Raw genomic sequence first — 27,652 nt, 5'->3', positions numbered from 1 at the left:
TGCATTGTGATGTCACAGTGTGGCGCCCGGACGCCTGGGTCCCCTCCTGACCTTACAGTGTGAGATTGCATTGTGATGTCATAGCGCGGCACCCGGACGCCTGGGTCCCCTCCAGCCCTTGTTGTGGTGTGATGTCACATTGGGACCTCACAATTGGGCACCCGGACGCCTGGGTCCCCTCCAGCTCTTACAGTGTGAGATCACATTGTGATGTCACAGTGCAGTGCCCGGACGCCTGGGTCCCCTCCAAACCTTGTTGTGGTGTGAGATTGCATTGTGATGTCACAGTGCGGCGCCCGGACGCCTGGGTCCCCTCCTGACCTTGTTGTGATGTGAGATTGCATTGTGAGGTCTCGGTTGGGTGCCCGGACGCCTGGGTCCCCTTCAGCCCTTGTTGTGGTGTGAGATCACATTGTGAGGTCTTGGTTGTGCGCCCGGACGCCTGGGTCCCCTCCAGCCCTTACAGTGTGAGGTCACATTGTGATGTCACAGTGGGGCACCCTCCAGCCCTTGTTGTGGTGTGATGTCACATTGGGACCTCACAATTGGGCGCCCGGACGCCTGGGTCCCCTCCAGCCCTTATTGTGGTGTGAGATTGCATTGTGAGGTCTTGGTTGGGCACCCGGATGCCTGGGTCCCCTCCTGACCTTACAGTGTGAGATCACATTGTGATGTCACAGTGGGGCGCCCGGACGCCTGGGTCCCCTCCAGCCCTTGTTGTGGTGTGATGTCACATTGGGACCTCACAATTGGGCACCCGGACGCCTGGGTCCCCTCCAGCCCTTGTTGTGGTGTGAGATCACATTGTGAGGTCTTGGTTGGGCACCCGGATGCCTGGGTCCCCTCCAGCCCTTGTTGTGGTGTGAGATTGCATTGTGAGGTCTCAATTGGGTGCCCGGACGCCTGGGTCCCCTCCAGACCTTGTCATGGTGCACGCTCACATTGTGACCTCCCACTTGCCCACCCGGACGCCTGGGTCCCTTTTCTTCAACATCCCCCCCTGCGACCTCCACGAGCCGCCCTCCCCCCGCGTCCCCCTTTGTCCCCACGTCCCCCACACTGTCCCCGTTGTCCCCGCAGCTCCTGGAGCAGGCGCTGGTGATCGAGGAGCAGCTCCGCCGCGCCGCCTACCTGAACATGACGCAGGACCCCGGCCACCCCGCCATGGCGCTCAACTCGCGCTTCGCCGAGGTCGAGTGCCTGGCCGAGAGCCACCAGCACTTGTCCAAGGAGTCGCTGGCGGGCAACAAACCCGCGAACGCCGTCCTGCACAAGGGTAAGAGGCGGGGGCGCCGGCCCCGGCGCGGCCGCCCCCTCCTGTAGCGCCCTCGGCTGCCTCTGTACCCCCCTTTATGCAATTAAAGTGGGGTTCGCCCTCCCAACCGCCTCCCCGTGTATCCTTTTGCGTGGCTTTTTTTTTTTGGTTTGGGGGCTTTTCTTTTTTGGCTTTTGGGGGGGTCTTCAAGGGCGCTGGGGGGGGCGGGGAAGCGGCCGGAGGTCCCTGAGGGGGTTTTGGGGGTGTGAGTAACCTCGGAGTAACCTCGGAGTAAGCTCTGAGTAAGCTCTGAGTAGGCCCAGGACAACCCCATTGAGTAACCAACATCCCCACTCCCTGTATGTTCTGAATAAGCTCTGAGTAACCTCTGAGTAGCCTCAGAGTAAGCGCTGAGTAGCCTCAGAATAACCTCTGAGTAGGCGTGGGACGGTGCCCCATTGAGTAACCACCCCCCCCCCACTCCCTGTAGCTTCTGAAGGAGCTCTGAGTAACCTCTGAGCAAGCCCCAAGTAACCTGTGAGTCACCTCTGAGTAAGCTCAGAGGAGTAACCTGTGTGTATTCACAAGATGACTCCCCATTGATTAGTCCCCACTCCCGCTCCCCTGTAGCTTCTGGATAAGCTCTGAGTAAGCTCCGAGTAAGCTGTGAGTGGCCTCTGAGTAAGCTCAGAGTAACCTTAGAGTAAGCCCAGAGGGAGGCGGGCGCAGCTCGGGGCTCCAGGGGGCGCCGGGGGCCTCTGTCGCTTTGCGCTTGCGCTGTGTCCGCTGAGTATCTGTCGCGTAAACCCCGAGTAAGTCGCTGCTGCATCGCGGGCGCTTCCCGACCCCAACCCCGAGTAGGGAGGAAGGAGGACGGTGGGAGCAGCCCCGGTGCATGCTGGGAGTGGGAGAACGAATGGAGTATCCCCGGAGTAGGACCCGCGGTTTTCCCAGCATCCTCCTGTGTGTCCCCCCCGAGTAGCTCTGGTGGGTTTGATGAGTAAACCCCGAGTAGCGCCGGTGCATCGAACGGCGTCGCCAGTTGTGGCACCGGAGTGACCCCCGAGTGTCCCCAGATTGTAAGGAGTAAACCCAGAGTGTCTAAGGAGTATCCCCGGAGTAAACCTGAAGTATCTCTGCTGTGTCTAGAGAGTAAACCCTGAGTAAATGGGCTTGGCCGAGTAGCCCTGGGGGCGTCAGGAGGATCCCGGAGTGGGTCAAACACCCCCCAGTGTGTAGGTGGAGTAACCCTTGAGTAGCTCCTCAGGCTTCCCCTTCCCCTCCCTCTCCCTTCCCTGCTCCCCGTAGCCTGAGTAGCCTCTGAGTAACCTGCGAGTAGGTGTGGGAGGACTCCCCATTGCTTCCCCACCCCCTCCCCGTTCCCCATAGCCCGCGGAGCTTCTGAGCAAGCTCTGCATAACCTATGAGCAGCCTATGAGTAACCCATGAGCAACCCCAGGGATGGTTCCCCATTGAGTATCCCACCCTCTCCCCACTCCCCATAGCCCAAATAGGCTCTGAGTAACCTATGAGGAAGCTCTGAGTAATCTGAGTAGGCTCAGGACGGCTCCCCATTGGTTTCCCAACCCTCTCCCCGCTTCGCATTGCCCGAGTAAGCTCCAATTAACCTCCAATTAACTGATGAGTAACCTGTGAGTAGACTCGGGAGGGCTCCCCATTGGTTTTCCAACCCCTCCCTGCTCCGTATAGCCTGAGTAAGCTCCAATTTACCTCTGAGTAATGTATGAGTAACATACGAGTAGGCTCAGGACAGCTCCCTGTTAATTTCCCAACCCTTCCCTGCTCCATAGAACCCAAATAAGCTCCAATCGAGCTCCGAGTAACCTCTGAGTAATGTATGAATAACATACGAGTAGGCTCGGGACAGCTCCCTGTTGATTTCCCAACCCTTCCCTGCTCCGTAGAACCCAAATAAGCTCCAATCAAGCTCCGAGTAACCTCTGAGTAGTGTATGAGTAACCTATGAGTAGGCTCAGGATGGCTCACCATTGATTTCCCAACCCTTCCCTGCTCCATAGAACCCAAGTAAGCCCCATTAACCTATGAGTAGCCTATGAGTAACCAATGAGTAACCTATGAGTAACCTATGAGTAGGTTCAGGAGGGTCCCCCAGTGCTGACGGACCCCCCCCCCGGCCCCTTTTTGTGTCTCCCCGCCCCCTTTGTCCAGTGCTGAACCAGCTGGAGGAGCTGCTGAGCGACATGAAGGCGGACGTGACGCGCCTGCCGGCCACGCTGTCGCGCATCCCGCCCATCGCCGCCCGCCTGCAGATGTCGGAGCGCAGCATCCTCAGCCGCCTGGCCAGCAAGGGCACCGAGAGCCACCCCCCGCCCGTGAGTCACCCGCGCGGGGACCTGGCGACATTGGGGACATTGTGGCCCTGGGGACATTGGTGGGACTTGGGGACAGCCAGGAGACCTGGCGACACTGGGGACATTGTGGCCCTGGGGACATTGATGGGACTTGGAGACATCACTGGGACCTGGGGACATTGGGGACACTGGGGACATTGTGGCCCTGGGGGCATTGATGGGGCTTGGGGGATTTGTGGCTTTGGGGACATCACAGGGACTTGGGGACGTCATTGGGACTTGGGGATGTCATTGGGACTTGGGGACGTCATTGTGACTTGGGGACATCACTGGGACTTGGGGACATTGATGGGACTCGGGGACATCATTGGGACTTGGGGATGTCATTGGGACTTGGGGACATTAATGGGACTTGGGGACATCACTGGGACTTGGGGACATCACTGGGACTTGGGGATGTCATTGTGACTTGGGGACATCACTGGGACTTGGGGACATTGATGGGACTCGGGGACATCATTGGGACTTGGGGACATTGATGGGACTTGGGGACATCACTGGGACCTGGGGACATCCCAGCCCTGGGGGACATTGGGGACATTGTGGTCCTGGGGACATTGATGGGACTTGGGGACATCATTCGGACCTGGGGACGTCACTGGGATTTGGGGACATCACTGGGACTTGGTGACATCACTGGGATTTGGTGACGTCACTGGGATTTGGTGACGTCACTGGGATTTGGGGACATCACTGGGACTTGGTGACGTCACTGGGATTTGGTGACGTCACTGGGATTTGGTGACGTCACTGGGATTTGGGGACATCACTGGGACTTGGGGACATCACTGGGATATGGGACAGTCTTGGGTGGGGGGGCACTCAGACACCTGGGTCCCTGGGGGTGGGGGTACTCCTGGGTCCCTTTTGGGGGTTCCCGGATGCCTGGGTCCCTGGGTGTCAATGGGGGGGTTCATTCCCCCGGCCATCGCTCAGACTTGGGGACAATGTGGCCCTGGGGGAGGTGACAGTGGGGACAGGAGGTGACCCCCATGTCCCCCCCCCCCCCCAACCCCAGACGTTCCCGCCGGGTCCTTACGCCACCCCCCAAAGTTACGGGGGCACCTTTGGGACCCCCCCGGCCGGACCCCTCCCCCCCGGGGGCGCCAACTACAGCCAAATGCCACCAGGGTCCTTCATCACCGGTGAGCGCCCGGACGCCTGGGTCCATGGGTGGGGGGCACGCCTGGGTCCCTTTGGGGTTCCCGGATGCCTGGGTCCATGGGTGGGGGGACGCCTGGGTCCCTTTGGGGTTCCCGGATGCCTGGGTCCATGGGTGGGGGCACGCCTGGGTCCCTTTGGGGTTCCCGGATGCCTGGGTCCATGGGTGGGGGGGACGCCTGGGTCCCTTTGGGGTTCCCGGACGCCTGGGTCCATGGGTGGGGGGCACGCCTGGGTCCCTTTGGGGTTCCCGGACGCCTGGGTCCATGGGTGGGGGGCACGCCTGGGTCCCTTTGGGGTTCCCGGATGCCTGGGTCCATGGGTGGGGGGACGCCTGGGTCCCTTTGGGGTTCCCGGATGCCTGGGTCCATGGGTGGGGGCACGCCTGGGTCCCTTTGGGGTTCCCGGATGCCTGGGTCCATGGGTGGGGGGACGCCTGGGTCCCTTTGGGGTTCCCGGACGCCTGGGTCCATGGGTGGGGGCACGCCTGGGTCCCTTTGGGGTTCCCGGACGCCTGGGTCCATGGGTGGGGGGACGCCTGGGTCCCTTTGGGGTTCCCGGATGCCTGGGTCCATGGGTGGGGGCACGCCTGGGTCCCTTTGGGGTTCCCGGATGCCTGGGTCCATGGGTGGGGGGACGCCTGGGTCCCTTTGGGGTTCCCGGACGCCTGGGTCCATGGTTGGGGGGCATGCCTGGGTCCCTTTGGGCTTCCCGGACGCCTGGGTCCCTGGGTGTGGGTGTCAATGTGGGAGGGGGAGGATTCAGAGGTTCAGTACCTGACCCCCCCACCCCGGACGCCTGGGTCCCTTTTTGGGGTTCCCGGACTCTTGGGTCCCTTTATGGGGGGTAGGGGTCCCCGGATGCCTGGGTCCCTTTTTGGGGTTCCTGGACTCCTGGGTCCCTTTATGGGGGGGGTAGGGGTCCCCGGATGCCTGGGTCCCTTTTTGGGGTTCCCGGACTCCTGGGTCCCTTTATGGGGGGGGTAGGGGTCCCCGGATGCCTGGGTCCCTTTATGGGGGGGGTAGGGGTCCCCGGACGCCTGGGTCCCTTTCTGGGGATCCCGGACGCCTGGGTCCCTGGGTGTCAATATGGGGGGGTTCAGGGGTTCAGTACCTGACCCCCCCCTTTCTCCCGGACGCCTGGGTCCCTTCTCCCCCCCCCCAACAGCCGCCGCCAATGGCCCCCCCCCGGTGCTGGTGAAACGGGAGCGCGAGGCCGAAGGCCCCGAGAAGAAAGAACCGCGGGGGGGGGAGGTGATTTGTATCGACGACTAAAACGGGGGGGGGGGGGTGTCCCCAAAACCCCCCTATCCCCCCCCCCCCACCCCCCCTCCCATTTTGGGGGGGGGTTGGTGGGGCCCCCACTGCCAGAAATGCCTCGTTTCACCCCAAAAAATGGGTGCTGGGGGAGGGGGGGGGAGGGGGGGAAAGGGGGGGGGGCAGCACCCATGGGTGGGGGTGGCGCTTTTTTTTTGGGTGGGGGGGGTGACGAGGACCACTGCAATTATAAATATGAATATATATATATATATCCCCGGGGGGGGGGGGATGGGGGGGGAGGGGACAACGGTGTCTCCAAGGTGGCCCCGGTGTCCCCTCCCCCCCCCCCACAAAGTGTCCCCAACCCCCCCCCCCAGTGTCCCCTCCCCCCCCAAAATGGGGCACGTGTTTAATCGCAGCTCAATAAAACGGTTCCTGTCAACATGTGTCCGAACTCCTGGGTCCCTCCCCCGAACTCCTGGGTCCCTCCCCGAACGCCTGGGTCCCTCCCGAATTCATGGGTCCCTCCCTGAACTCCTGGGTCCCTCCCCAAACTCCTGGGTCCCCCCCGAACTCCTGGGTCCCCCCCGATCTCCTGGGTCCCCCCGAATTCATGGGTCCCTCCCCCAACTCCTGGGTCCCTCCCGAACTCCTGGGTCCCTTCCCAAACTCCTGGGTCCCCCCCTGAACTCCTGGGTCCCCCCCCCGAACGCCTGGGTCCCCCCCCGAACTCCTGGGTCCCCCCGAATTCATGGGTCCCTCCCCCAACTCCTGGGTCCCCCCCTGAACTCCTGGGTCCCCCCCCGAACGCCTGGGTCCCCCCCGAACTCCTGGGTCCCTCCCTGAACTCCTGGGTCCCCCCCGAACTCCTGGGTCCCCCCCGAACTCCTGGGTCCCTCCTGAATTCCTGTGTCCCCCCAGACTTCTTGGTCCCCCACGAACTCCTGGGTCCCTCCCGAACTCCTGGGTCCCACTAATACTCCGGAAAATTCCTCTGTCACCTTCATGTGACCTTGAAACTCATCCCAGGAGGGGGAGGGGAGAGGAGGGGAGGGGGGGACCCAGGCGTCCGGGAGGGACCCAGGAGTTCGGGGGGGGGGGGGGGGGGGAGGGGCACCATCTGTCTCGGATCAGGGGGGATTTTTCCCTCCCCCACCCACCCATGTGGGTCATGGAGGGGGGGGGGGTGTTAATTAAGGGGGATTTAATTAATTAAATGATAATTAGGAGTGTTTGCAGGGGTTGATTACAGGTGGTTAATGAAAGGGGTTAATTAATGGGGGTTAATTAATGGGGGGGTTAATGAATGAGGGTTATTAAATGGGAGTTAATTTGGGAGGGTCGTTAATTGGGGGGTGGTTAATTAGGATCCTCTATTAGGGGCTGTTAATTGGGGTTGTTAATTAAAGGGGCTCTGTATTGATGTTGTAATTAGGGGGATCGTTATTACAGACTCTTAATTGGGGCTCTGTAATTAATGATTAATTAATAGCCTTAATGGTTATTAATTGGCACATTAATTACAGCAAATTCTTAATTAGTGGAGTCTGAGGGGTTAATTATTTGGGGCTGTTAATTGGGGGTCATTATTATGGGTGATTAATTGGGGTGTTAATTAGAGGGATCTCTATTAGGGAACATTAATTGGGGTGTTAATTGAGGGTCATTATTAAGGGTTATTAATGGGGTGTTAATTAGTGGGGTCTCTACTGGGGCTATTAATTGGTTTGTTAATTGGGGAGGGTCTATCAGAGGATCTTAATGGGGGATATTAATGGGAGGTGTTAATTGTGGGTCATTAATTAGGGGGCTGTTAATTGGGGAAGTTATGGGGGGGTGTTAATTACTGACCTTTTTAATTGGGCTGCGTTAATTGGAGTGGGAGGCTCTTAATTAGGGGTTAATTAGTGGAGTTAATTTGGGGCAAATCAGGGGGGATTTTGGTGTTTTTCTCCTACCCCCTCCCCCCCCATGATGTCATCAACGTGGCCCCGCCCCCTCCCGGACGCCTGGGTCCCTCCCGGACGCCTGGGTCCCTCTGCCAAAAGTGGGGGGTGAAAGGGACCCAGGCGTCCGGGCAGGCAGCCTAATGAGCTCGTCAGGCTCATTAACAACCCGTGGCCTAATTACCACCTCCCCTCCCCCCCCCCAATCACAAGAGGGACCCAGGCGTCCGGGATGGGGGGGGAGGGGCCCAACAGCCCCAAGAGGCCCCAGGAATGAAAAAATGGGCAAAAATGGGGAAATTCACCCAAAAAAGGGTTCGGCCGCCTCCAAATTAACACCCGGAGGAGCCAAAAAGCCCTAAATTCACCCCAAAAAAAGAGGGGGGCCAAGATGGCCGCCGGGCCTTCCTATAGGCTATAGGATTCAAGATGGCTGCCCAACCAAGATGGCCGCCGAGCCCTCCTATAGGCTATAGGATTCAAGATGGCTGCCCAACCAAGATGGCCGCCGGGCCCTCCTATAGGCTATAGGATTCAAGATGGCTGCCCAACCAAGATGGCCGCCGGGCCCTCCTATAGGCTACAGGATTCAAGATGGCTGCCCAACCAAGATGGCCGCCGGGCCCTCCTATAGGCTACAGGATTCAAGATGGCTGCCCAACCAAGATGGCCGCCAGCTGAGTGGCCATCTTGAATCCCATGGCCTATAGAAGTGTCTGGCGGCCATCTTGATTGGGCAGCCATCTTGAATCCCATGGCCTATAGAAAAGGCAGGCGGCCATCTTGGTTGGGCAGCCATCTTGAATCCCGTAGCCTATAGAAGTGCCTGGCGGCCATCTTGGTTGGGCAGCCATCTTGAATCCCATGGCCTATAGAAGTGTCTGGCGGCCATCTTGGTTGGGCAGCCATCTTGAATCCCATGGCCTATAGAAGTGTCTGGCGGCCATCTTGGTTGGGCAGCCATCTTGAATCCCATGGCCTATAGAAGTGCCTGGCGGCCATCTTGGTTGGGCAGCCATCTTGAATCCTATGGCCTATAGAAGTGTCTGGCGGCCATCTTGGTTGGGCAGCCATCTTGAATCCCATGGCCTATAGAAAAGGCAGGCGGCCATCTTGGTTGGGCAGCCATCTTGAATCCCATGGCCTATAGAAGTGTCTGGCAGCCATCTTGGTTGGGCAGCCATCTTGAATCCCATGGCCTATAGAAGTGTCTGGCAGCCATCTTGGTTGGGCAGCCATCTTGAATCTCATGGCCTATAGAAGTGTCTGGCGGCCATCTTGATTGGGCAGCCATCTTGAATCCCATGGCCTATAGAAAAGGCAGGCGGCCATCTTGGTTGGGCAGCCATCTTGAATCCTATGGCCTATAGAAGTGTCTGGCGGCCATCTTGATTGGGCAGCCATCTTGAATCCCATGGCCCATAGAAGTGTCTGGCGGCCATCTTGGTTGGGCAGCCATCTTGAATCCCATGGTCTATAGAAGGGCCTGATGGCCATCTTGGTTGGGCAGCCATCTTGAATGGCGGACATCTTGATCCTCTTCCACTCAACCATTGGCAGCCACCATCTTGCTCCTTTTTCACTTGACCAATGGCAGCCATCTTGTTCCTTATCTGTTCGACCAATGGCAGCCCTCTTGCTCACAATCTATTCACCCAGTGGCGGCCATCTTGGTTTCTATCTGTTCAATCATTGGCGGCCATCTTGTTCCATTTCCACTCAGCCAATGGCGGCCATCTTGCTCCCAATCTGTTCAACCAATGGCGGCCATCTTGCTCACTATCTAGCCATCCCACGGCAGCCATTTTGCTCTCCATCTGTTCAACCATTGGCAGCCATCTTGTTCCATTTCCACTCAACAACGGCAGCCATCTTGTTCCCAATCTGTTCAACCAATGGCGGCCATATTGGCCCCCCCCCCACCCCGAATCCCCCCTGCGACCAATAAGGCCAAATTTTGGGGTGAAACACGAGCATTTTGGGGAGGAAACCCTAGCGCAGCGTTTAATAATTATAATAATATAAAAATATCTATGTACATTTATTATTCTTATATTAGGAGCAGGGGGGGGAAATTAGACCCGGCGTGGAGGGATATGGGAGGAAATGGGGGGAAATTGAGGGGGAAATGGGGGGAAATTGGGGGGAAATGGGATTTTTTGGGGGAAATGGGGGTTTTGGGGGGAAAATGGGATTTTTGGGAGGGAACAATGGGAAGTTTGGGGGAGGAAATTGTGACATTTGGGCAGAAATGAGGATTTTTTTAGGTGAAATTTGGGGTGAAAAATTACGATTTTTAAAGTGAAAGTTGGGGGAAAAATTATGATTTTTAAGGTGAATTTTTTTGGGAAAAATGTGACATTTGGGGATAAATTAAAATTTTTAGGTGAAATTTTGGAGGAAATGAGGAATTTTTTTAGGTGAAATTTGGGGGAAAAAATTACAGTTTTTGGAGTGAAATTTGGGGGGAAATGTGAAATTTGGGGGAAAAATTAAAATTTTTAGGTGAGATTTTGGGGAAAATTAGGAAATTTTTTAGGTGGTTTTTGGGGGGAAAATTACGATTTTTAGGTGAAATTTGGGGAAAAAAATGAGGATTTTTTTAGGTGAAATTTGTGGAAAATTGTTAAATTTTGGGGGAAAATTAGGATTTTTTTAGGTGAAAATTAGGATTTTATAGGTGAAATTTGGGGCAAAAAATGAGGATTTTTTAGGTGAAATTTGGGGGAGAATTGTGATTTTGGGGGGAAAATGAGAATTTTTAGGTAAAATTTTTAGGCAAAAATTGTGGAATTAGGGGAAAAATGAGGATTTTTTAGGTGAAATTGGGGGGAAAATGTGAAATTTGGGGGAGAAATTGCTATTTTTTAGGTGAAATTTGGGGAAAAAAATGAGGATTTTTTAGGTGAAATTTGGGGGAAAATTTCAGATTTTTTAGGTGAAATTTGGGGGGAAAATTGTCAAATTCGGGGGAAATTAGGATTTTTTTAGGTGAAATTTGGGGGAAAAATTGTGAAATTGTGGAAAATGAGGATTTTTAAGGTGAAATTTGGGGGGAAATTTCAGATTTTTTAGGTGAAATTTGGAGTAAAATTATCAAATTCGGGGGAAAATTAGGAGTTTTTAGGTGAAATTTGGGGCAAAAAATTAGAGGATTTTTTTAGGCAAAATTTGGCGGAAAATTACAATTTTTAGGTGAAATTTGGGGCAAAAAAAAAGTATTTTTAAGGTGAAATTTAAGGGAAAATTCGGATTTTTTCGGTGAAATTTGGGGTGAAAACTGACACATTTTTAGGTGAAATTTGGGGTGAAAACTGACAAATTTTTAGGTGAAATTTGGGTGGAATAATGAGGATTTTTTAGGGGCAAATCGGATTTTCCCGCGGCAAAGGGACATTTTGGGCGGGAAGGGCGAGGTTGGGAAGGGTAATCGGGATGTGGGGGGCACGGGGGGGGTTTAGGGGGGGGCGCTGGGGCTCATTCGCGGTTGATGCGCAGGCGGAAGGCGACGCGGCCGGCGAACTTGTCGCGCTCGTCGTGCGGCCGCAGCCCCTCGGCGCGGAGCCGACACTCCACGTAGTGATCCATGTTGGACGTGGCGTTGGCGAACAGAACGGCCACCACGGGCTGCGTGTAGTTCACCTGGGGGACACAGGACATCGCGGGGGGACCCAGGAGTTCGGGGAGGGACCCAGGAGTTCGGGAGGGGACCCAGGAGTTCGGGGGGGACCCAGGAGTTCGGGGAGGGGCCCCAGGAGTTCGGGAGGGACCCAGGAGTTCGGGGAGGGACCCAGGAGTTCAGGGGGATCAAGGAGTTCAGGAGGGACCCAGGAGTTCGGGAGGGACCCAGGAGTTCGGGGGGGACCCAGGAGTTCGGGGAGGGGCCCCAGGAGTTCGGGAGGGACCCAGGAGTTGGGGGGGGGGACCCAGGAGTTTGGGGGGGACCCAGGAGTTCGGGGAGGGACCCAGGAGTTTGGGGGGATCAAGGAATTTGGGGGACCCAGGAGTTCCAGGGGGGGACCCAGGAGTTTGGGGGGGACCTAGGAGTTGGGGGGGGACCCAGGAGTTGGGGGGACCCAGGAGTTGGGGAGGGGACCCCAGGAGTTTGGGGGGGACCCAGGAGTTGGAGGGGGGACCCAGGAGTTGGGGGGACCCAGGAGTTGGGGAGGGGACCCCAGGAATTTGGGGGCGGACCCAGGCGTCCGGCTCACATGGACTCTCTTGCCGTAGTAGGGGAAATACATGAGGTCGATGGAGCCGTTGGGCGGGAAGAGCTGGAGGGGCCCCAGGAGGGCGGCGTCCTCCTCCCGCTGGGGGGGACATGGGAGGGTCACCCCTGTCCCCTGGGGGGGACACCCCCACCGACCCCCCCACTACTCCCTTAGACCCCCCCATCCTCAAAATCCACCCCCCAGGGCCCCTTTAAATACCCCACAGCGACCCCATTAAATACCCCCCCACCCAGGCTGGCCCCGTTACCCCCATATAAGTGCCATATACCCCCAGGGTGGCCTCGTCTACCCCATATAACACCATATACCCCGTAGGTATAAACCTTATAAACCCCCTTATAAACCCCCTTAAATACCCTCCCCGAACCCCAAATAACCCCCAAATTGACACCCAAATACCCCCTATATACCCTCCCCACTTAGATACATCTCAGGACTACCCTAAATACCACCTCCCCACCCCCCAAGTGGCCCCACCAAACTCTCAGGGCGGCCCCATCCACCCCATATACCCCATAGGGCTGTACCGCCTACCTCCATATACCCACCCCCGCCCCCCCCATCACCCTCCTTGAACCCCAAATATGGCAATTGATGCCCAAATAGCCCCCAAGACCCCCATATACCCTTCCCTTAAATACCACCCTAATTACACCCCATATCCCTCCAGGGTGGCCCCATCTACCCCAATATACTCAGGGCGGCCCAATCTACCCCATCTACCCCCATAGACACCCCCCCCAGTGCTGCCCTGTTTACCCCCATTTAAACCCCCTTAAATACCCTCCCTGAACCCCAAATAACCCTTTGGGACCCCCCGAATTTCCCCCCAAACACCCTCCAACCCCCCCATTTACCTCCCCTCAAATTCCCCCCCGGGACCCCCTACAAATACCGCCCCCCACCTACATATAGACCCAGGGCGGCCCCATCTACCCCCATATAAACCTCCCATAAATGCCTCCCCCCCCGAACCCCAAATACCCCTCCAATTAACCCCAAATACCCCCCAAACCCCCCATATACCCTCTCCTAAAATACCCCTCTGGACCACCCTAAATACACCCCATATCCCCTCAGGGTGTCCCCATATGCACCTATATATCCCACAGGGCTGCACTGTCTATCCCATATACCCCACAGACTCCCCCATCTACCCCAATCTAAACCCCTTTGAGTACCCCCCTGAACCCCAAATACCCCCCCAATTAACTCCCAAATACCCTCCAAGCCCCCGTATACCTGTCCCTTAAATACCTCTTGGGACCATCCTAAATACTACCCATATGCCCCCAGGGTACCCCTATATACACCCCCATATACACCCCCATATACACCCCCATATACACCCAGGGCGGCCCCATCTACCCCATATACCTCAGGGCGGTCCCATCTACCCCCATATAAACCCCCTTAAATACCCCCACCCCAAATACCCCCCTGGGATCCCCCCCACCCCAAATCCCCCCAGGACCCCCAGTGGTCCCCCCCCATCCCAGTGCCTCCCAGTTTGGCCCAGTGTCCCCCCCCCTTACACTGGAGTCCGATTGTGCCTGTGATGGCAAAGGGGGAGAGAGAGAAACATGGGGACAGGGGGACATGGGGACAGGGGGACAACAGGTGACATCAGTGACCCCTTGGACACACACACACAACAGGATTTTGGGGCAAAACCAGTAAATTTGGGGGTGAAACCAGTAAATTTTGGGGTGAAAAGAGTGGATTTGGTGAAACCCAGCAGCATTTTGGGCATAAAACCAGCAGATGTGGGGGGAGGTGAAACCAGCACATTTTGGGACATCTAGTAGGATTTTGGGGTGAATCTTGGCTATTTTGAGTCATCTAGAAGGATTTGGGGGTGAATCTTGGCTATTTTGGGACATCTGGAAGGATTTTGGGGTGAATCTTGGCTATTTTGAGTCATCTGGAAGGATTTGGGGGTGAATCTTGGCTATTTTGGGACATCTGGAAGGATTTGGGGGTGAATCTTGGCTATTTTGAGTCATCTAGAAGGATTTGGGGGTGAATCTTGGCTATTTTGGGACATCTAGAAGGATTTGGGGGTGAATCTTGGCTATTTTGGGACGTCTAGCAGGATTTTGGGGTGAATCTTGGCTATTTTGGGATGTCTAGCAGGATTTTGGGGTGAAATGAGACTATTTTGGGGTGATTCTAGCAGATTTTGGGACAACTAGGTGGATTTTGGGGTGAATTCGGGTGATTTTGGGGCTGCCCCCAACCCCTTACCGAGTCGCCCTTCGCACGGGGCCGCTGGGGAGAGACCAGAGAGACATTGGGGACAATGGGGGACAATGGGGGGCAATGGGAGTCAATGGGGGACAATGGGGGACAATGGGGACATGGGGGACAATGGGGGACAATGGGGACAACGGGGACATTGGGAGCATTGGGGACATGAGGGACAATGGGGGACAATGGGGGGCAATGGGGGTCAATGGGGACATTGGGAACAATGGGGACAATGGGGACAACGGGGACATTGGGAGCATTGGGGACATGGGGGACAATGGGGGACAATGGGGACATTGGGGACATTGGGGACAATGGGGGACAATGGGGGACAATGGGGACATTGGGGACAATGGGGGACAATGGGGGACAATGGGGGACAATTGGGGTCAGTGGGGACATTGGGGGACAATGGGGGACAATGGGGACATTGGGAACAATGGGGACAACGGGGACATTGGGAGCATTGGGGACAATGGGGGACAATGGGGACATGGGGGACATTTGGGGCACTGGGGACATTTGGGGACATTTGGGAACAATGGGGACATCGGGGACACTGGGGACATTTGGGATGTTGAGGACATGAGGGACATGGGGGACATTGGGGGCGTTTGGGTCATTTGGGGCATGGGGGGCTCTGGGGACATGGGGGGCCCTGGGGACATTGGGGACAATGGGAGACATTTGGGGACGTTGGGGACATTGGGGACACTGAGAGGACCTTGAGGCCACACCCAGAGTGACATGGGGACATTGTGGGGGACAAATGGGGACACAAGTGACACTGGGGGGACAAATGGGAACACAAATGGGGACACAGGTGACACTGGGGGGGGGGGACAGAAGGGAGACATTGGGGACAATGAGGGGACACTGGGGACTCTAGAGGGGGCAGAGGACACTTGGGGGGACATGGGGACATGGGGGTGACACTGGGGTGACATTGGGGGTGACATTGGGTGACATTGGGGTGTCACCTTCGCCGCACACTCGACATTGATGCTCTTGTTCCTCCCTGGGAAGAAATTAATGACCTGTGGGGGAACGGGGGGGTCAGTGCCCAGTATGGACCAGTACAGACCAGTATGAACCAGTACAGACGAGTATGAACCAGTACAGACCAGTATGGGCCAGTCTGCACCAGTTTGGGCCAGTACGGACCAGTTTGGACCAGTACAAAGCAAGGCATAGCAATTAGTGCTTCCCAGTATCGCCAGTTTATCCCAGTGGCTCCCAGTATAGACCAGTATGGACCAGTATGAAGCAAGGCCCAGCAATAAGGAAACCCCCAGTGCTTCCCAGTATCGCCAGTTTATCTCAGTACAGCCCAGTATGGACAAGTGCAAATCAAGGCCCAGCAATAAGGAAACCCCCAGTTCCTCCCAGTATAGACCAGTATGGATCAGTATAAAGCAAAGCACAGCAATAAGGAACATCCCAGTGCCTCCCAGTGCTCCCAGTGCCTCCCAGTCCTTCCCAGTCCCATTAAAACCAATACAAAGCACTGTAAGTCTTTACAATTGAACGTCTCAGTCCCCCCCAGTGCTCCCAGTAACTCCCAGTCCTTCCCAGTGCCTCCCAGTCCCATTAAAATCAATACAAGAGCCCCCAATACACTGAAATATGTCCCTCCCAATGCTCCCAGTGCCTCCCAGTGCTCCCAGTAACTCCCAGTCCTTCCCAGTGCCTCCCAGTTCAACAGATGATGACAGTTCATTGCCAAGCGCTTCCCCAGTGACCGTCCCAGTCCTTCCCAGTGCCTCCCAGTCCCATTAAAATCAATACAAGAGCCCCCAATACACTGAAATATGTCCCTCCCAGTGCTCCCAGTGCCTCCCAGTGCTCCCAGTGCCTCCCAGTCCTTCCCAGTCCCATTAAAACCAATACAAAGCACTGTAAGTCTTTACAATTGAACGTCCCAGTCCCCCCCAGTGCTCCCAGTAACTCCCAGTCCTTCCCAGTGCCTCCCAGTTCAACAGATGATGACAGTTCATTGCCAAGCGCTTCCCCAGTGACCATCCCAGTCCTTCCCAGTGCCTCCCAGTCCCATTAAAATCAATACAAGAGCCCCCAATACACTGAAATATGTCCCTCCCAGTGCTCCCAGTGCCTCCCAGTGCCTCCCAGTGCCTCCCAGTTCAACAGATGATGACAGTTCATTGCCAAGCGCTTCCCCAGGGACCATCCCAGTCCTTCCCAGTGCCTCCCAGTCCCATTAAAATCAATACAAGAGCCCCCAATACACTGAAATACGTCCCTCCCAATGCTCCCAGTGCCTCCCAGTGCCTCCCAGTGCCTCCCAGTTCAACAGATGATGACAGTTCATTGCCAAGCGCTTCCCCAGGGACCATCCCAGTCCTTCCCAGTGCCTCCCAGTCCCATTAAAATCAATACAAGAGCCCCCAATACACTGAAATACGTCCCTCCCAATGCTCCCAGTGCCTCCCAGTGCCTCCCAATGCTCCCAGTGCCTCCCAGTGCCTCCCAGTGCCTCCCAGTGCTCCCAGTGCTCCCAGCAGCGACTCACCCGGTTGACCTTGAGCAGGACGCAGGGCCGGCCGGTGCTGTAGCCGTAGGTGTCGTCGCCCGGTCCCAATCCGGCGCAGGGTCCCAGTATGGACCGGTTGAAGCGACAGGCTCGTTTAGGGTAATTGGGCACCGAGTCGTCGGGCTGTTCGTTGTAGCGCCCGGGGACGCAGGCGGCGTTGCGGGCGGCCTGGACGCTGTCGTTGTATGCTGGGGGTGCACCAGTAACACCAGTGACTCCCAGTACGCACTGGGAGACTCCCAGAGCCCTCCCAGTAGGAGTTTGGGTCATCCCAGTATGATTTTGGGTCATCCCAGTAGAGATTTGGGTCGCCCCAGTATGAGTTAGGATCATCCCAGTATGATTTTGGGTCATCCCAGTATGAGTTTGGGTCATCCCAGTATGGACCGGGACAGCCTGGACGCTGTCGTTGTATGCTGGGGGTGCACCAGTAACACCAGTGACTCCCAGTACGCACTGGGAGACTCCCAGAGCCCTCTCAGTAGGAGTTTGGGTCATCCCAGTATGATTTTGGGTCATCCCAGTATGATTTGAGGTCATCCCAGTATGATTTTGGGCCATCCCAGTATGGACTAGGGCGGCCTCGATGCTGTCATTGTACACTGGGGGGACACCAGTAACACCAGTGACTCCCAGTACGCACTGGGAGGCTCCCAGAGCCCTCCCAGTAGGAGTTTGGGTCATCCCAGTATGATTTGGGGTCATCCCAGTATGATTTTGGGCCATCCCAGTATGGACCAGGGCGGCCTGGACACTGTCATTGTATGCTGGGGGGGCACCAGTAACACCAGTGACTCCCAGTACGCACTGGGAGACTCCCAGAGCCCTCCCAGTATGAGTTTGAGTCATCCCAGTATGAGTTTGGGTCACCCCAGTATGATTTTGGGTTATCCCAGTAGAGATTTGGGTCCTCCCAGTAGAGATTTGGGTTGTCCCAGTATGAGTTAGGGTCATCCCAGTATGATTTTGGGTCATCCCAGTATGAATTAGGGTCATCCCAGTGCCTCCCAATATGCATTTTGGTCACCCCAGTACCTCCCAGTATGAATAATGGTCATCCCAGTACGAACCAGGGTTTTATCCCAGTAGGGTTTAGAGTCATCCCAGTATGATTTTGGGCCATCCCAGTATGGATTTGAGGCCTCTCAGTATGGACTAGGGCCATCCCAGTCCCCCCCAGTCACTCCCAGTTGCCACCCAGTCCTTCCCAGTTGCCCCTCAGTCCCCCCAGTTGCCCCCCAGTTCCCTCCCAGTCCCTCCCAGTTCCACCCCAGTTGCCCCCAGTTCCCCCTCAGTCCCTCCCATTCCCCTCCCACTCCCCCCAGTTGCCCCCCAGTTGCCCCCCAGTTCCCTCCCAGTCCCTCCCAGTTCCACCCCAGTTGATCCCCAGTTCCCTCCCAGTTCCCTCCCAGTCCCTCCCAGTTGCCCCCCAGTTCCCTCCCAGTCCCTCCCAGTTCCACCCCAGTTGCCCCCAGTTCCCCCCCAGTCCCTCCCATTCCCCTCCCACTCCCCCCAGTTGCCCCCCAGTTCCCTCCCAGTCCCCCCCAGTTCCCTCCCAGTCCCTCCCAGTTCCACCCCAGTTGATCCCCAGTTCCCTCCCAGTCCCTCCCAGTTGCCCCCCAGTTCCCTCCCAGTCCTTCCCAGTTCCACCCCAGTTTACCCCCAGTTCCATCCCAGTTCCCCCCTAGTCCCTCCCATTCCCCTCCCACTCCCCCCAGTTGCCCCCCAGTTCCTTCCCAGTCCCTCCCAGTTCCACCCCAGTTGCCCCCAGTTCCCCCCCAGTCCCTCCCATTCCCCTCCCTCTCCCCCCAGTTGCCCCCCAGTTCCTTCCCAGTCCCTCCAAGTCCCTCCCAGTTCCACCCCAGTTGCCCCCAGTTCCCCCCCAGTCCCTCCCATTCCCCTCCCACTCCCCCCAGTTGCCCCCCAGTTCCCTCCCAGTCCCCCCCAGTTCCCTCCCAGTTCCACCCCAGTTGATCCCCAGTTCCCTCCCAGTTCCCTCCCAGTCCCTCCCAGTTGCCCCCCAGTTCCCTCCAAGTCCTTCCCAGTTCCACCCCAGTTGACCCCCAGTTCCATCCCAGTTCCCCCCTAGTCCCTCCCATTCCCCTCCCACTCCCCCCAGTTGACCCCCAGTTGCCCCCCAGTTCCTTCCCAGTCCCTCCCAGTTCCACCCCAGTTGCTCCCAGTCCCTCCCATTCCCCTCCCAGTCCCCCTAGTTGCCCCCCAGTTGCCCCCCAGTTCCCTCCCAGTCCCTCCCAGTCCCCCCCAGTGCTCCCAGTTGCTCACGCTCCAGGAACTGGTGGAGGCCGCGCACGAGGTGGCTCCAGGTCTGGCTCTGGGTGACGTTGAACGTGACGTCCAGACCCTCGGCCCGGGGCCGGATCATCATCCCTGCGCACCAGGACGGGATTTGCACGAGGGTTTGCACGAGGATGGGGGGTGCACGAGGATGGGGGGTGCACAAGGATGGCCCTTGCACGAGGGTTTGCACGAGGATTGGGGTTGCATGAGAATAGGGGTGCACAAGGATGGTCCTTGCACGAGGACGGGGGTTGCAAAAGGACAAGGCGTGCACAAGGACGGGATTTGCACGAGGGTTTGCACGAGGATGGGGGGTGCACAAGGATGGCCCTTGCACGAGGATGGGGGTTGCAAAAGGACAAGGCGTGCACAAGGACGGGATTTGCACAAGGATGGGATTTGCACGAGGGTTTGCACGAGGACAGGGGTTGCACGAGGATGGGGGTTTTACAAGGATGGGCTTTGCACGGGGATGGGGGTTACACGGGGACGGGGGTTGCACGAGGACTGGATTTGCACAAGGACAGGATTTGCAAAAGGACGGGGGTTGCACAAGGACGGGCCTTGCACGGAGATGGGGTTGCACAAGAGCTTGCACAAGGATGGGGGGTTGCACGAGAATGGGATTTGCACGAGGATGGGGGTTGCACAAGGGTTTGCACAAGGACAGGATTTGCACGAGAACGGGATTTGCACGGGGACGGGGGTTGCACAAGGGCTCACAGGAGGATGAGGGTTGCACGCGGACCTTGCACAAGGATGGGATTTGCACGAAGATGGGGGTTGCACGAGGATGGGATTTGCACAAGGATGGGTGTTGCACATGGACCTTGCAAAAGGACGGGGTCGCACGAGCACAAGCGTTGCACGAGGATGGGGGTGGGGCTTGCACGAGGGCTCACACAATGGTGCGATTTGCACAAGGACACTCACAGAGGCCCAGCTGGCATGGCGCTCACACGAGGGCCTTGCACAAGGACACGCATCACACGAGGACGCACCTTGCATGGGGACCTCGTGCGGGGACACGCCTTGCACGAGGACGGGCCTTCCTTACATGGGGAGACACCTCGCACGGGGACCTTGAGAAAGGACACGGCTCACACGAGGACATGCCCCGTGCGCACCCGTCACACGAGCAGCAACGTGCAAGAAGCCCTTGTGCAAACTCGCGTGCGAAAGAGCCATCATGCCACCCCTCGTGCAAACGACCCCTCATGCAACGGGCCCCTTGGATTTCCCTCGTGCAAACCCTCGTGCAAAGAGCCTCTTGTGCAAAACCTCGTGCAAAGGACCCCTTGTGCAAATACCCCCTTGCGCAAACCCTCGTGCAAATGACTTCCTTGTGCCTTCTTTGTGCAAATCCCTGTGTTTCCCTCGTGCAAAAGACCCTGCATGCTGCCCCTTGTGCAGAAGATGCCTCGTGCAAATCCTTGTGCAAAGGGTTCCTCATGCAAACCCTTGTGCAAAGGGATCCTCGTGCAAAACCTCATGCAAAGGGAACCTCATGCAAACCCTCGTGCAAAGGGATCCTCGTGCAAAAGACCCCTCATGCTACCCCTTGTGCAAAAGGATGCCTCGTGCAAATCCTTGTGCAAAGGCATCCTTGTGCAAAACCTCATGCAAAAGACCCCTCATGCTGCCACTTGTGCAAAGGGATCCTCGTGCAAACCCTTTTGCAAAGGGATCCTTGTGCAAACCCTCGTGCAAAGGACCCCTCATGCTACCCCTTGTGCAAAAGATGCCTTGTGCAAACCCTCGTGCAAAGGGATCCTCGTGCAAACCCTCGTGCAAAGGACCCCCCTCCTCCCCTTGTGTTTCCCCTTTGTGTGAACCTTTACGTTTCCTCTGTGCAAACACTTGTGCAAATGACCCCTCGTGCAAACCCTTGTGCAAACCTTCGTGCAAATCATAGTGCAAACCCTCGTGCAAAGGGATCCTCGTGCAAAAGACCCCTCATGTTACCCCTTGTGCAAACCCTTGTGCAAAAGATGCCTTGTGCAAACCCTCGTGCAAAGGACCCCCCTCCTCCCCTTGTGTTCCCCTTGTGTGAACCTTTACGTTTCCTTCGTGCAAACCCTCATGCAAACGACCCCTCGTGCAAACCCTCGTGCAAAAGACTCCTCATGTTACTCCTTGTGCAAACCCTCGTGCAAAGGGATCCTCATGCAAACCCTCGTGCAAAGGACCTTCCCCATCTTGTGTTCCCCTTGTGTGAATCTTTATGTTTCCTCTGTGCAAACACTTGTGCAAATGACCCCTCGTGCAAATCCTTGTGCAAAAGATGCCTTGTGCAAACCCTCGTGCAAAGGACCCCCCTTGTGTGAACCTTTATGTTTCCTTCATGCAAACCCTCGTGCAAACGACCCCTCGTGCAAAAGACCCCTCATGTTACCCCTTGTGCAAACCCTCGTGCAAAGGGATCCTCGTGCAAACCCTCGTGCAAAGGAACCCCCTTGTGTGAACCTTTATGTTTCCTCTGTGCAAACACTTGTGCAAACGCCCCCTCGTGCAAACCCTTGTGCAAACCCTCGTGCAAAAGACCCCTCATGTTACCTCTTGTGCAAACCCTCGTGCAAAAGATGCCTTGTGCAAACCCTCGTGCAAAGGGATCCTCGTGCAAACCCTCGTGCAAAGGAACCCCCCCTCGTGTGAACCTTTATGTTTCATTCATGCAAACCCTTGTGCAAATGACCCCTCGTGCAAACCCTCGTGCAAACCCTCGTGCAAGCCGTGCGCTCACCAGGCGTGTGCAGCCGGTCCTGGTAGGTGGGTTTGTGGGGGTCGACGCTTTGCAGCAAAACCCACATGGTGAGAGCAAAGAGTCCAGCCAGGAAGCCATAGAACACCAGGTAGAACAGCAGGATCAGCCCTGAAAACGGGGAAAATCACGTAAAACACCCCAAAAAACGACCCGTCGAGATGAAATCATGTTAAAAAGTTCAAAATCCTCCCTCGTTAGGGCCAAAAATGCCTCAAAAATAGGCAAAATCCACCCAGAAATGTCGGTTTAGAGGAGTAGGGTCAGGCTTGGAAAATGGCGGGAAAATGGGGAAAAGGGGGGAAAACACCCCAAAAATGACACCCCCCCCACAAAATAAACCCCCAGGAACAAATATAGAATCATAAAAATTGAAAACTTTCCTCTTTAGGGCCAAAAATGGCTCAAAAATGGGCAAAATCCGCCCAGAAAAGTCGGTTTAGAGGAGTAGGGTCAGGCTTGGAAAATGGCGGGAAAATGGGGAAAAGGGGGGAAAACACCCCAAAAATGACACCCCCCTCCCCAAAATAAACCCCCAGGAACAAATATAGAATCATAAAAATTGAAAACTTTCCTCTTTAGGGCCAAAAATGCCTCAAAAATGGGCAAAATCCACCCAGAAAAGCCAGTTTAGAAGAGTAGGGTCAGGCCTGGAAAATGGCGGGAAGATGGGGAAAAGCGGGAAAATTAGGGAAAATGAGGGAAAATACCCCAAAAAATCAGCTCTTGGACCAAAATAAACCCCCAGGAACAAAAATATAATAATAATAATTAAAAACTTCCCTCATTAGGGTCAAAAATGCCTCAAAAATGAGCAAAATCCTGTCAGAGACATTAGTTTAGAAGAGCGGGGTCAGGCCTGGAAAATGGAGGGAAAATGGGGGAAAAAGGGGAAAATACCCCCAAAAATGACCCCCCTGACCAAAAATAACCGCCCAGGAAATTAAAAAGAATTATAATTTTCATGTTAATGGGGAAAAATGCCACAAAAATAGGAATAAAACCTCAGAATGTATTGATTTGGAAGAGCAGGTAGGACAGCAGGTTCAGGCCTGGAAAATGGGGGAAAATGGGGAAAATACCCCAAAAAACCAGCCCCCAACACAAAATAACCCCTCAGGGACAATAATAATAATTAAAGTAATTATAATTCTCAGGTTAATGGGGCAAAAATGCGTCAAAAATGGCAAGAAAACCCCCAAATAAATAGATTTGGAAGAACAGGATCAGGCCTGGAAAATGGGGGAAAATGCCCCAAAATGGGAAAAACACACCAAAAATGGGACAAAATACCCACAAGGGGGTAAAAAAGACCCATAAATTGCCTCCTATTGGGTGAAAAGCCCCAAAATTGCTCCGAATTGACCCCAAAATTCACTTTATAAGAACAAGAAACAGCCCTGGAGGGGTAAAATATGGGGGAAAATAGCACAAAAATGGGGGAAAATGCCCCAAAATGCGACAAAATGCCCCAAAATGGGACAAAATACCCCCAAGGGGATAAAAAAGACCCATAAACTGCCCCCTACTGGGTGAAAAGCCCCAAAATTGCTCCAAATTGACCCCAAAATTCACTTTATAAGGACAAGAAACAGCCCCGGGGGGGTGTAAAATATGGGACAAAATGCCCCAAAATGGGACAAAATGCCCCAAATTGGGACAAAATACCCCCAGGGGGGTAAAACAGACCGATAAACTGCCCCCTACTGAGTGAAAAGCCCCAAAATTGTTCCAAATTGACCCCAAAATTCACTTTATAAGAACAAGAAACAGCCCCGGGGGGGTGTAAAATATGGGGGAAAATGCCCCAAAATGCAAAAATACCCCCAAAATGGGACAAAACACCCCAAAAAGGGGTAAAACCCAAGGGCAGAACCGCCCCCTAGCGGGTCACCCCCCGCACTCGGGGGGGTCCCGTCGCGCCCCTCCCCCCCCCGCCCATGACCTACTTAAGCGGCCGGAACGCGACAGATGGGGGGGGGGGGGATATAAACCCACCCCCTGTCCCCCCCTAATAACCCCCCCATAGCGGGGAACCCCCTGACATTATGGGGGGGGGGAGCTTTATTTAACCCCCCCACTCATTTTGCATCGATATTTGGGGGGGGGGGGCTATAACCCCCCCCTAAATTAATCACCTATTGGAGCCATATGGGGGTGTCCCCTCCGCACTGCCCCCTATAGGATCTGCCTAAACCCCCCTTAAATAAGCGGGGACCCCAAATCCCGCCCCCCCCCCCATCATTGCGCCCCCTATAGGAGCGCACTTTGCACCCCGCTTAACAAGGGGGGTCTCTATGCACCCCAAAGGGTGTTTCCCCATTTGCACCCTTTAAAATTATAGAGGGGAAACCCCAATATCCCCCCCCCCCACCCCCTCCCCGCCCAGACCTACCCCAACTGGTCCCAGTTCTCCCCAGGAACTGGCGGCTCCGGGGGTCCCAGATAAACTCCCGCCATTCGGCCATGATTTGCCCGCAGCTCCGCTTCTCCTTGTCCCGAGCCATGATGGGGGGTTCCCCTGTAACCCCCCCCGTTAATTCGGTGTCACCCTCTCGCTCAATTCGCTGTCACACCCCCCCCCAAATTAAGCCGGTGTCGCTTCGCTTCGCTCCGCCCGCGCTGGGACTCGAACCCTCGATTCGCAGCCGCCGCCGCCGCGCCGCCTTATATGGGCTCGGAGGCCACGCCCACTCCCGCTCGGTCACGCCCCTTATGCAAACAGCGCCTTGCAAAGCCACTTGGCCACTCCCCTTATGCAAATAGGGCGCTGTGAAGCCGATTCGCCACGCCCCCGCGCGTCGCCACGGCCCCCGGCCAATTGAACGCATTGGATCCACCTCGCCCCGCCTACTTATGCTAATGAGGGGGGCGGAGCGTCCCGCGGCAGTTCCCACCGGTTCCCATTGAGAGATTTGGAAAGGGGGGGGTCTTAAAGGGCCCGCGCGGGGAAGAGGGGGGCGGGGGGGATACTAGGGGTTACTGGGGACGTTACTGGGAGCACCGGGGATCATTTGGGCGGTTACTGGAAGCACTGGGGACTCCTCGCCTATTTCTTAATGAGGGGGCGGGGCTTAAAGAGGGGGCGGAGCCTGTGAGGTCACTCGGGGTCAATGATGTGGGGAGACACCCCCCCACTCCGTTCCTCCACCCGCAGGGGACCCAGGCGTCCGGGGGGGACACCTAGGACTTCGGGAGGGACCCAGGAGTTCGGGAGGGGTCACAGAAGTTTGAAGGGACTCTGGAATTCAGGAGGGACCCAGGAGTTCGGGGGGGCACCCAAGCGTCCGGGGAAGGACCCAGGCGTCCGGCGGGGGGGGACCCAGGCGTCCGGGGGACCCAGGCGTTCCCGGCCGATCGCTCCGGGCTCCCCGGTAACGGCTCGTCCCACCGGGCAGCGCCAGTCAAACCCCCCCGCCTTCCCCCGGACGCCTGGGTCCCTCGGACGCCTGGGTCCCTCCCCGGACGCCTGGGTCCCCTGGGGACAGTGGGGAGGGAGGGAGAAGGGGGACCGGACTCCTGGGTCCCCTGGGAACAGTTTAGGGGTGACATCCCGGACACCTGGGTCCTTCGGAGGCAATGGAGGTCGGGGGTCCCGGACGCCTGGGTCCCCCATGGTGGATGTGGGGAGGGGTCCTCGGACGCCTGAGTCCTCCGGACGCTTGGGTCCCCCGAAGTCAATGTGGGGGAGTCCCGGACGCCTGGGTCCCCCATAGTCAATGTGGGGGGTGTCCCGGACGCCTGGGTCCCTCGGAGTCAATGGGGGGTGTTCCCGGACGCCTGAGTCCCTTGGGGGAGTTCCCGGACGCCTGGGTCCCCTGTGGTGAATGGAGGGGGGGCTCCCCGGACGCCTGGGTCCCCCCCCTGGTTCCACCCCCCCAGGGGGATTTGGTTAATCCCGGGCGGGGCTTAATCCGGGCCCGGGGCCACCGGGACCCACCGGGGACAGCGGAGCCGAGCAGGTGATGGGGGGGGGCTGAAGGGTCCCCGAACGCCTGGGTCCCCGTCTTGGGGAGTGGGGGGGGGGGGGGTCCCGGATGCCTCGGTACCCTGGGGTCAAGGGTCAGGGGGCTCCCTGATGCCTGGGTCCCTTTAGGGTGGGGGGTCCCAGATGCCTGGGTCCCTTTAGGGTGGGTGGTCCCAGATGCCTGGGTCCCCTTTGGGGGGTCCCGGACTCCTGGGTCCCTTTGAGGGTGGGGTCTCCTGGATGCCTGGGTCCCCTGTGGGAGGGTTAGGGAGAGTGGGGGTGTCCCGGACGCCTGGGTCCCTTTAGGGTGCGGGGTCCCGGATGCCAGGGTCCTTTTAGGGGTGGAGGTCTCCCGGATGCCTGGGTCCCCTGGGGTCAAGGGTCAGGGGTCTTCTGGATGCCTTGGTCCCTTTAGATTGGGGGGTCCTGAACATCTTGGTCCCCTGGGGTCAAGAATGGGGGTCTCCTGGATGCCTGGGTCCCTTTGGGAGGGTTTGTCCCAAACACCGGGGTCCTTTTAGGGGTGGGGTCTCCCGGACACCTGGGTCCCCTGTTGAGGGTTAAAGGGAGAGTAGGGGGGGGTCCCGGATACCTGGGTTTCCTGGGGTCAATTGGGGGAGGTCCCGGATGCCTGGGTCCCCAAGGGTCAAGGGTCAGGGGGCTCCCGGACACCTGGGTCCCTTTAGAGGAGGGGTTCCCAGACTCCTGGGTCCCCTGGTGGTGGGTGGTCCCGGATGCCTGGGTCCCCTGGTGGGGGTTAAAGGTGGAGTGGGGGGTCCCAGACACCTGGGTCCCTTTAGGGATGGGGTCTCCCGGATGCCTGGGTCCCCTGGTTGGGGGGGGGGTTGTGCTCACCCGGACGCCTGGGTCCCTCCCCCCCCATTTTGCTCCAAAGCCCCTTGGGATGGGGGGGGGGGGGAGGATGAGGGGGTGGTGTTTTCTCCCAGAATCCTTTGCGGCCCCATTTTCATCCTACAGGGGGCGCTGGTGTGTCTCTCCCACCCCCCCACCACCCCCCCGGCCCCGGTGCATTATGGGATAGTGGGGAGTCGGGGTGGGGGGGTGTCACTCGTGCGAAGCCGCTTAATTCACGAGAAGCCGCTTTGGCCGCTAATTATAGCGCTGGCCCTTTAAGAGCCATGACCTTGGGGTTAATCCCACACCCCTTCCCCCCACCCCCCCCCTAAAAGGACCCAGGCGTCCGGGACCCCCCACTCTCCCTTAACCCCCCACAGGGGTCTCAGGCATTCAGGAGACCCCTGATCCTTGACCTTGGGGGACCCAGGCGTCCGGGACCCCCCACCCCTAAAAGGACCCAGGCGTCCGGGAACCGCCCCCAAAAAGGGACCCAGGTGTCCGGGAAGCTCCCATTCTCCCTTTAAACCCCACGGGGGACCCAGATGTCTGGGACCCCCGACCCCACAAAGGGACCCAGGCATCCGGGAATGCCCCCATCCCCAAACTCCTCACACCACCCCCCGCGTCACACGTGCGTCCCCCTATTGGATCCTCCTCGTGCATCGCACACGTGTCCCCCCACCCCCCCGTTAACCCCTCCCATGTGTTACACGAGGGTCCC

General features: G+C 57.1%; 2 protein-coding genes across 3 annotated transcripts in view; one reads left to right on the top strand and one right to left on the bottom strand.

Annotated features, from left to right (window-relative positions):
• CHD3 (chromodomain helicase DNA binding protein 3) overlaps positions 1-6,083 on the top strand; it is a gene marked incomplete at its 3' end in the record, with an annotated part of 51,275 nt that extends 45,192 nt beyond the window's left edge. Inside the window, 4 exon segments of the mRNA XM_080364470.1 lie at positions 1,081-1,276; positions 3,446-3,609; positions 4,667-4,793; positions 5,977-6,083. Coding sequence (XP_080220596.1) covers positions 1,081-1,276; positions 3,446-3,609; positions 4,667-4,793; positions 5,977-6,083 — 594 coding nt within the window.
• A 4,212-nt stretch (positions 6,084-10,295) lies between these two features.
• Positions 10,296-24,613, bottom strand: ATP1B2 (ATPase Na+/K+ transporting subunit beta 2; the record flags this gene model as incomplete). Of its 2 annotated transcripts, XM_080364479.1 has the most annotated exons (7): positions 10,296-11,656; positions 12,226-12,324; positions 15,477-15,533; positions 17,027-17,235; positions 19,331-19,435; positions 22,089-22,217; positions 24,502-24,613. In XM_080364479.1, 7 exons carry the CDS (start codon positions 24,611-24,613, stop codon positions 11,492-11,494), a joined length of 876 nt encoding a protein of 291 aa, XP_080220605.1. In that variant the 3' UTR covers positions 10,296-11,491. The 2 variants fall into 2 exon arrangements, with proteins under 2 accessions (XP_080220605.1, XP_080220606.1); XM_080364480.1 differs by lacking the exon at positions 19,331-19,435 and having other exon boundaries at positions 24,502-24,599.
• Positions 24,614-27,652: the final 3,039 nt, after the last annotated feature.

The sequence above is a fragment of the Nesoenas mayeri genome (genome assembly GCF_963082525.1).
Source record: "Nesoenas mayeri genome assembly, contig: SCAFFOLD_97, whole genome shotgun sequence".
Classification (NCBI taxonomy): Eukaryota; Metazoa; Chordata; class Aves; order Columbiformes; family Columbidae; genus Nesoenas; species Nesoenas mayeri.
This window is presented reverse-complemented; position numbering and strand designations above follow the sequence as displayed.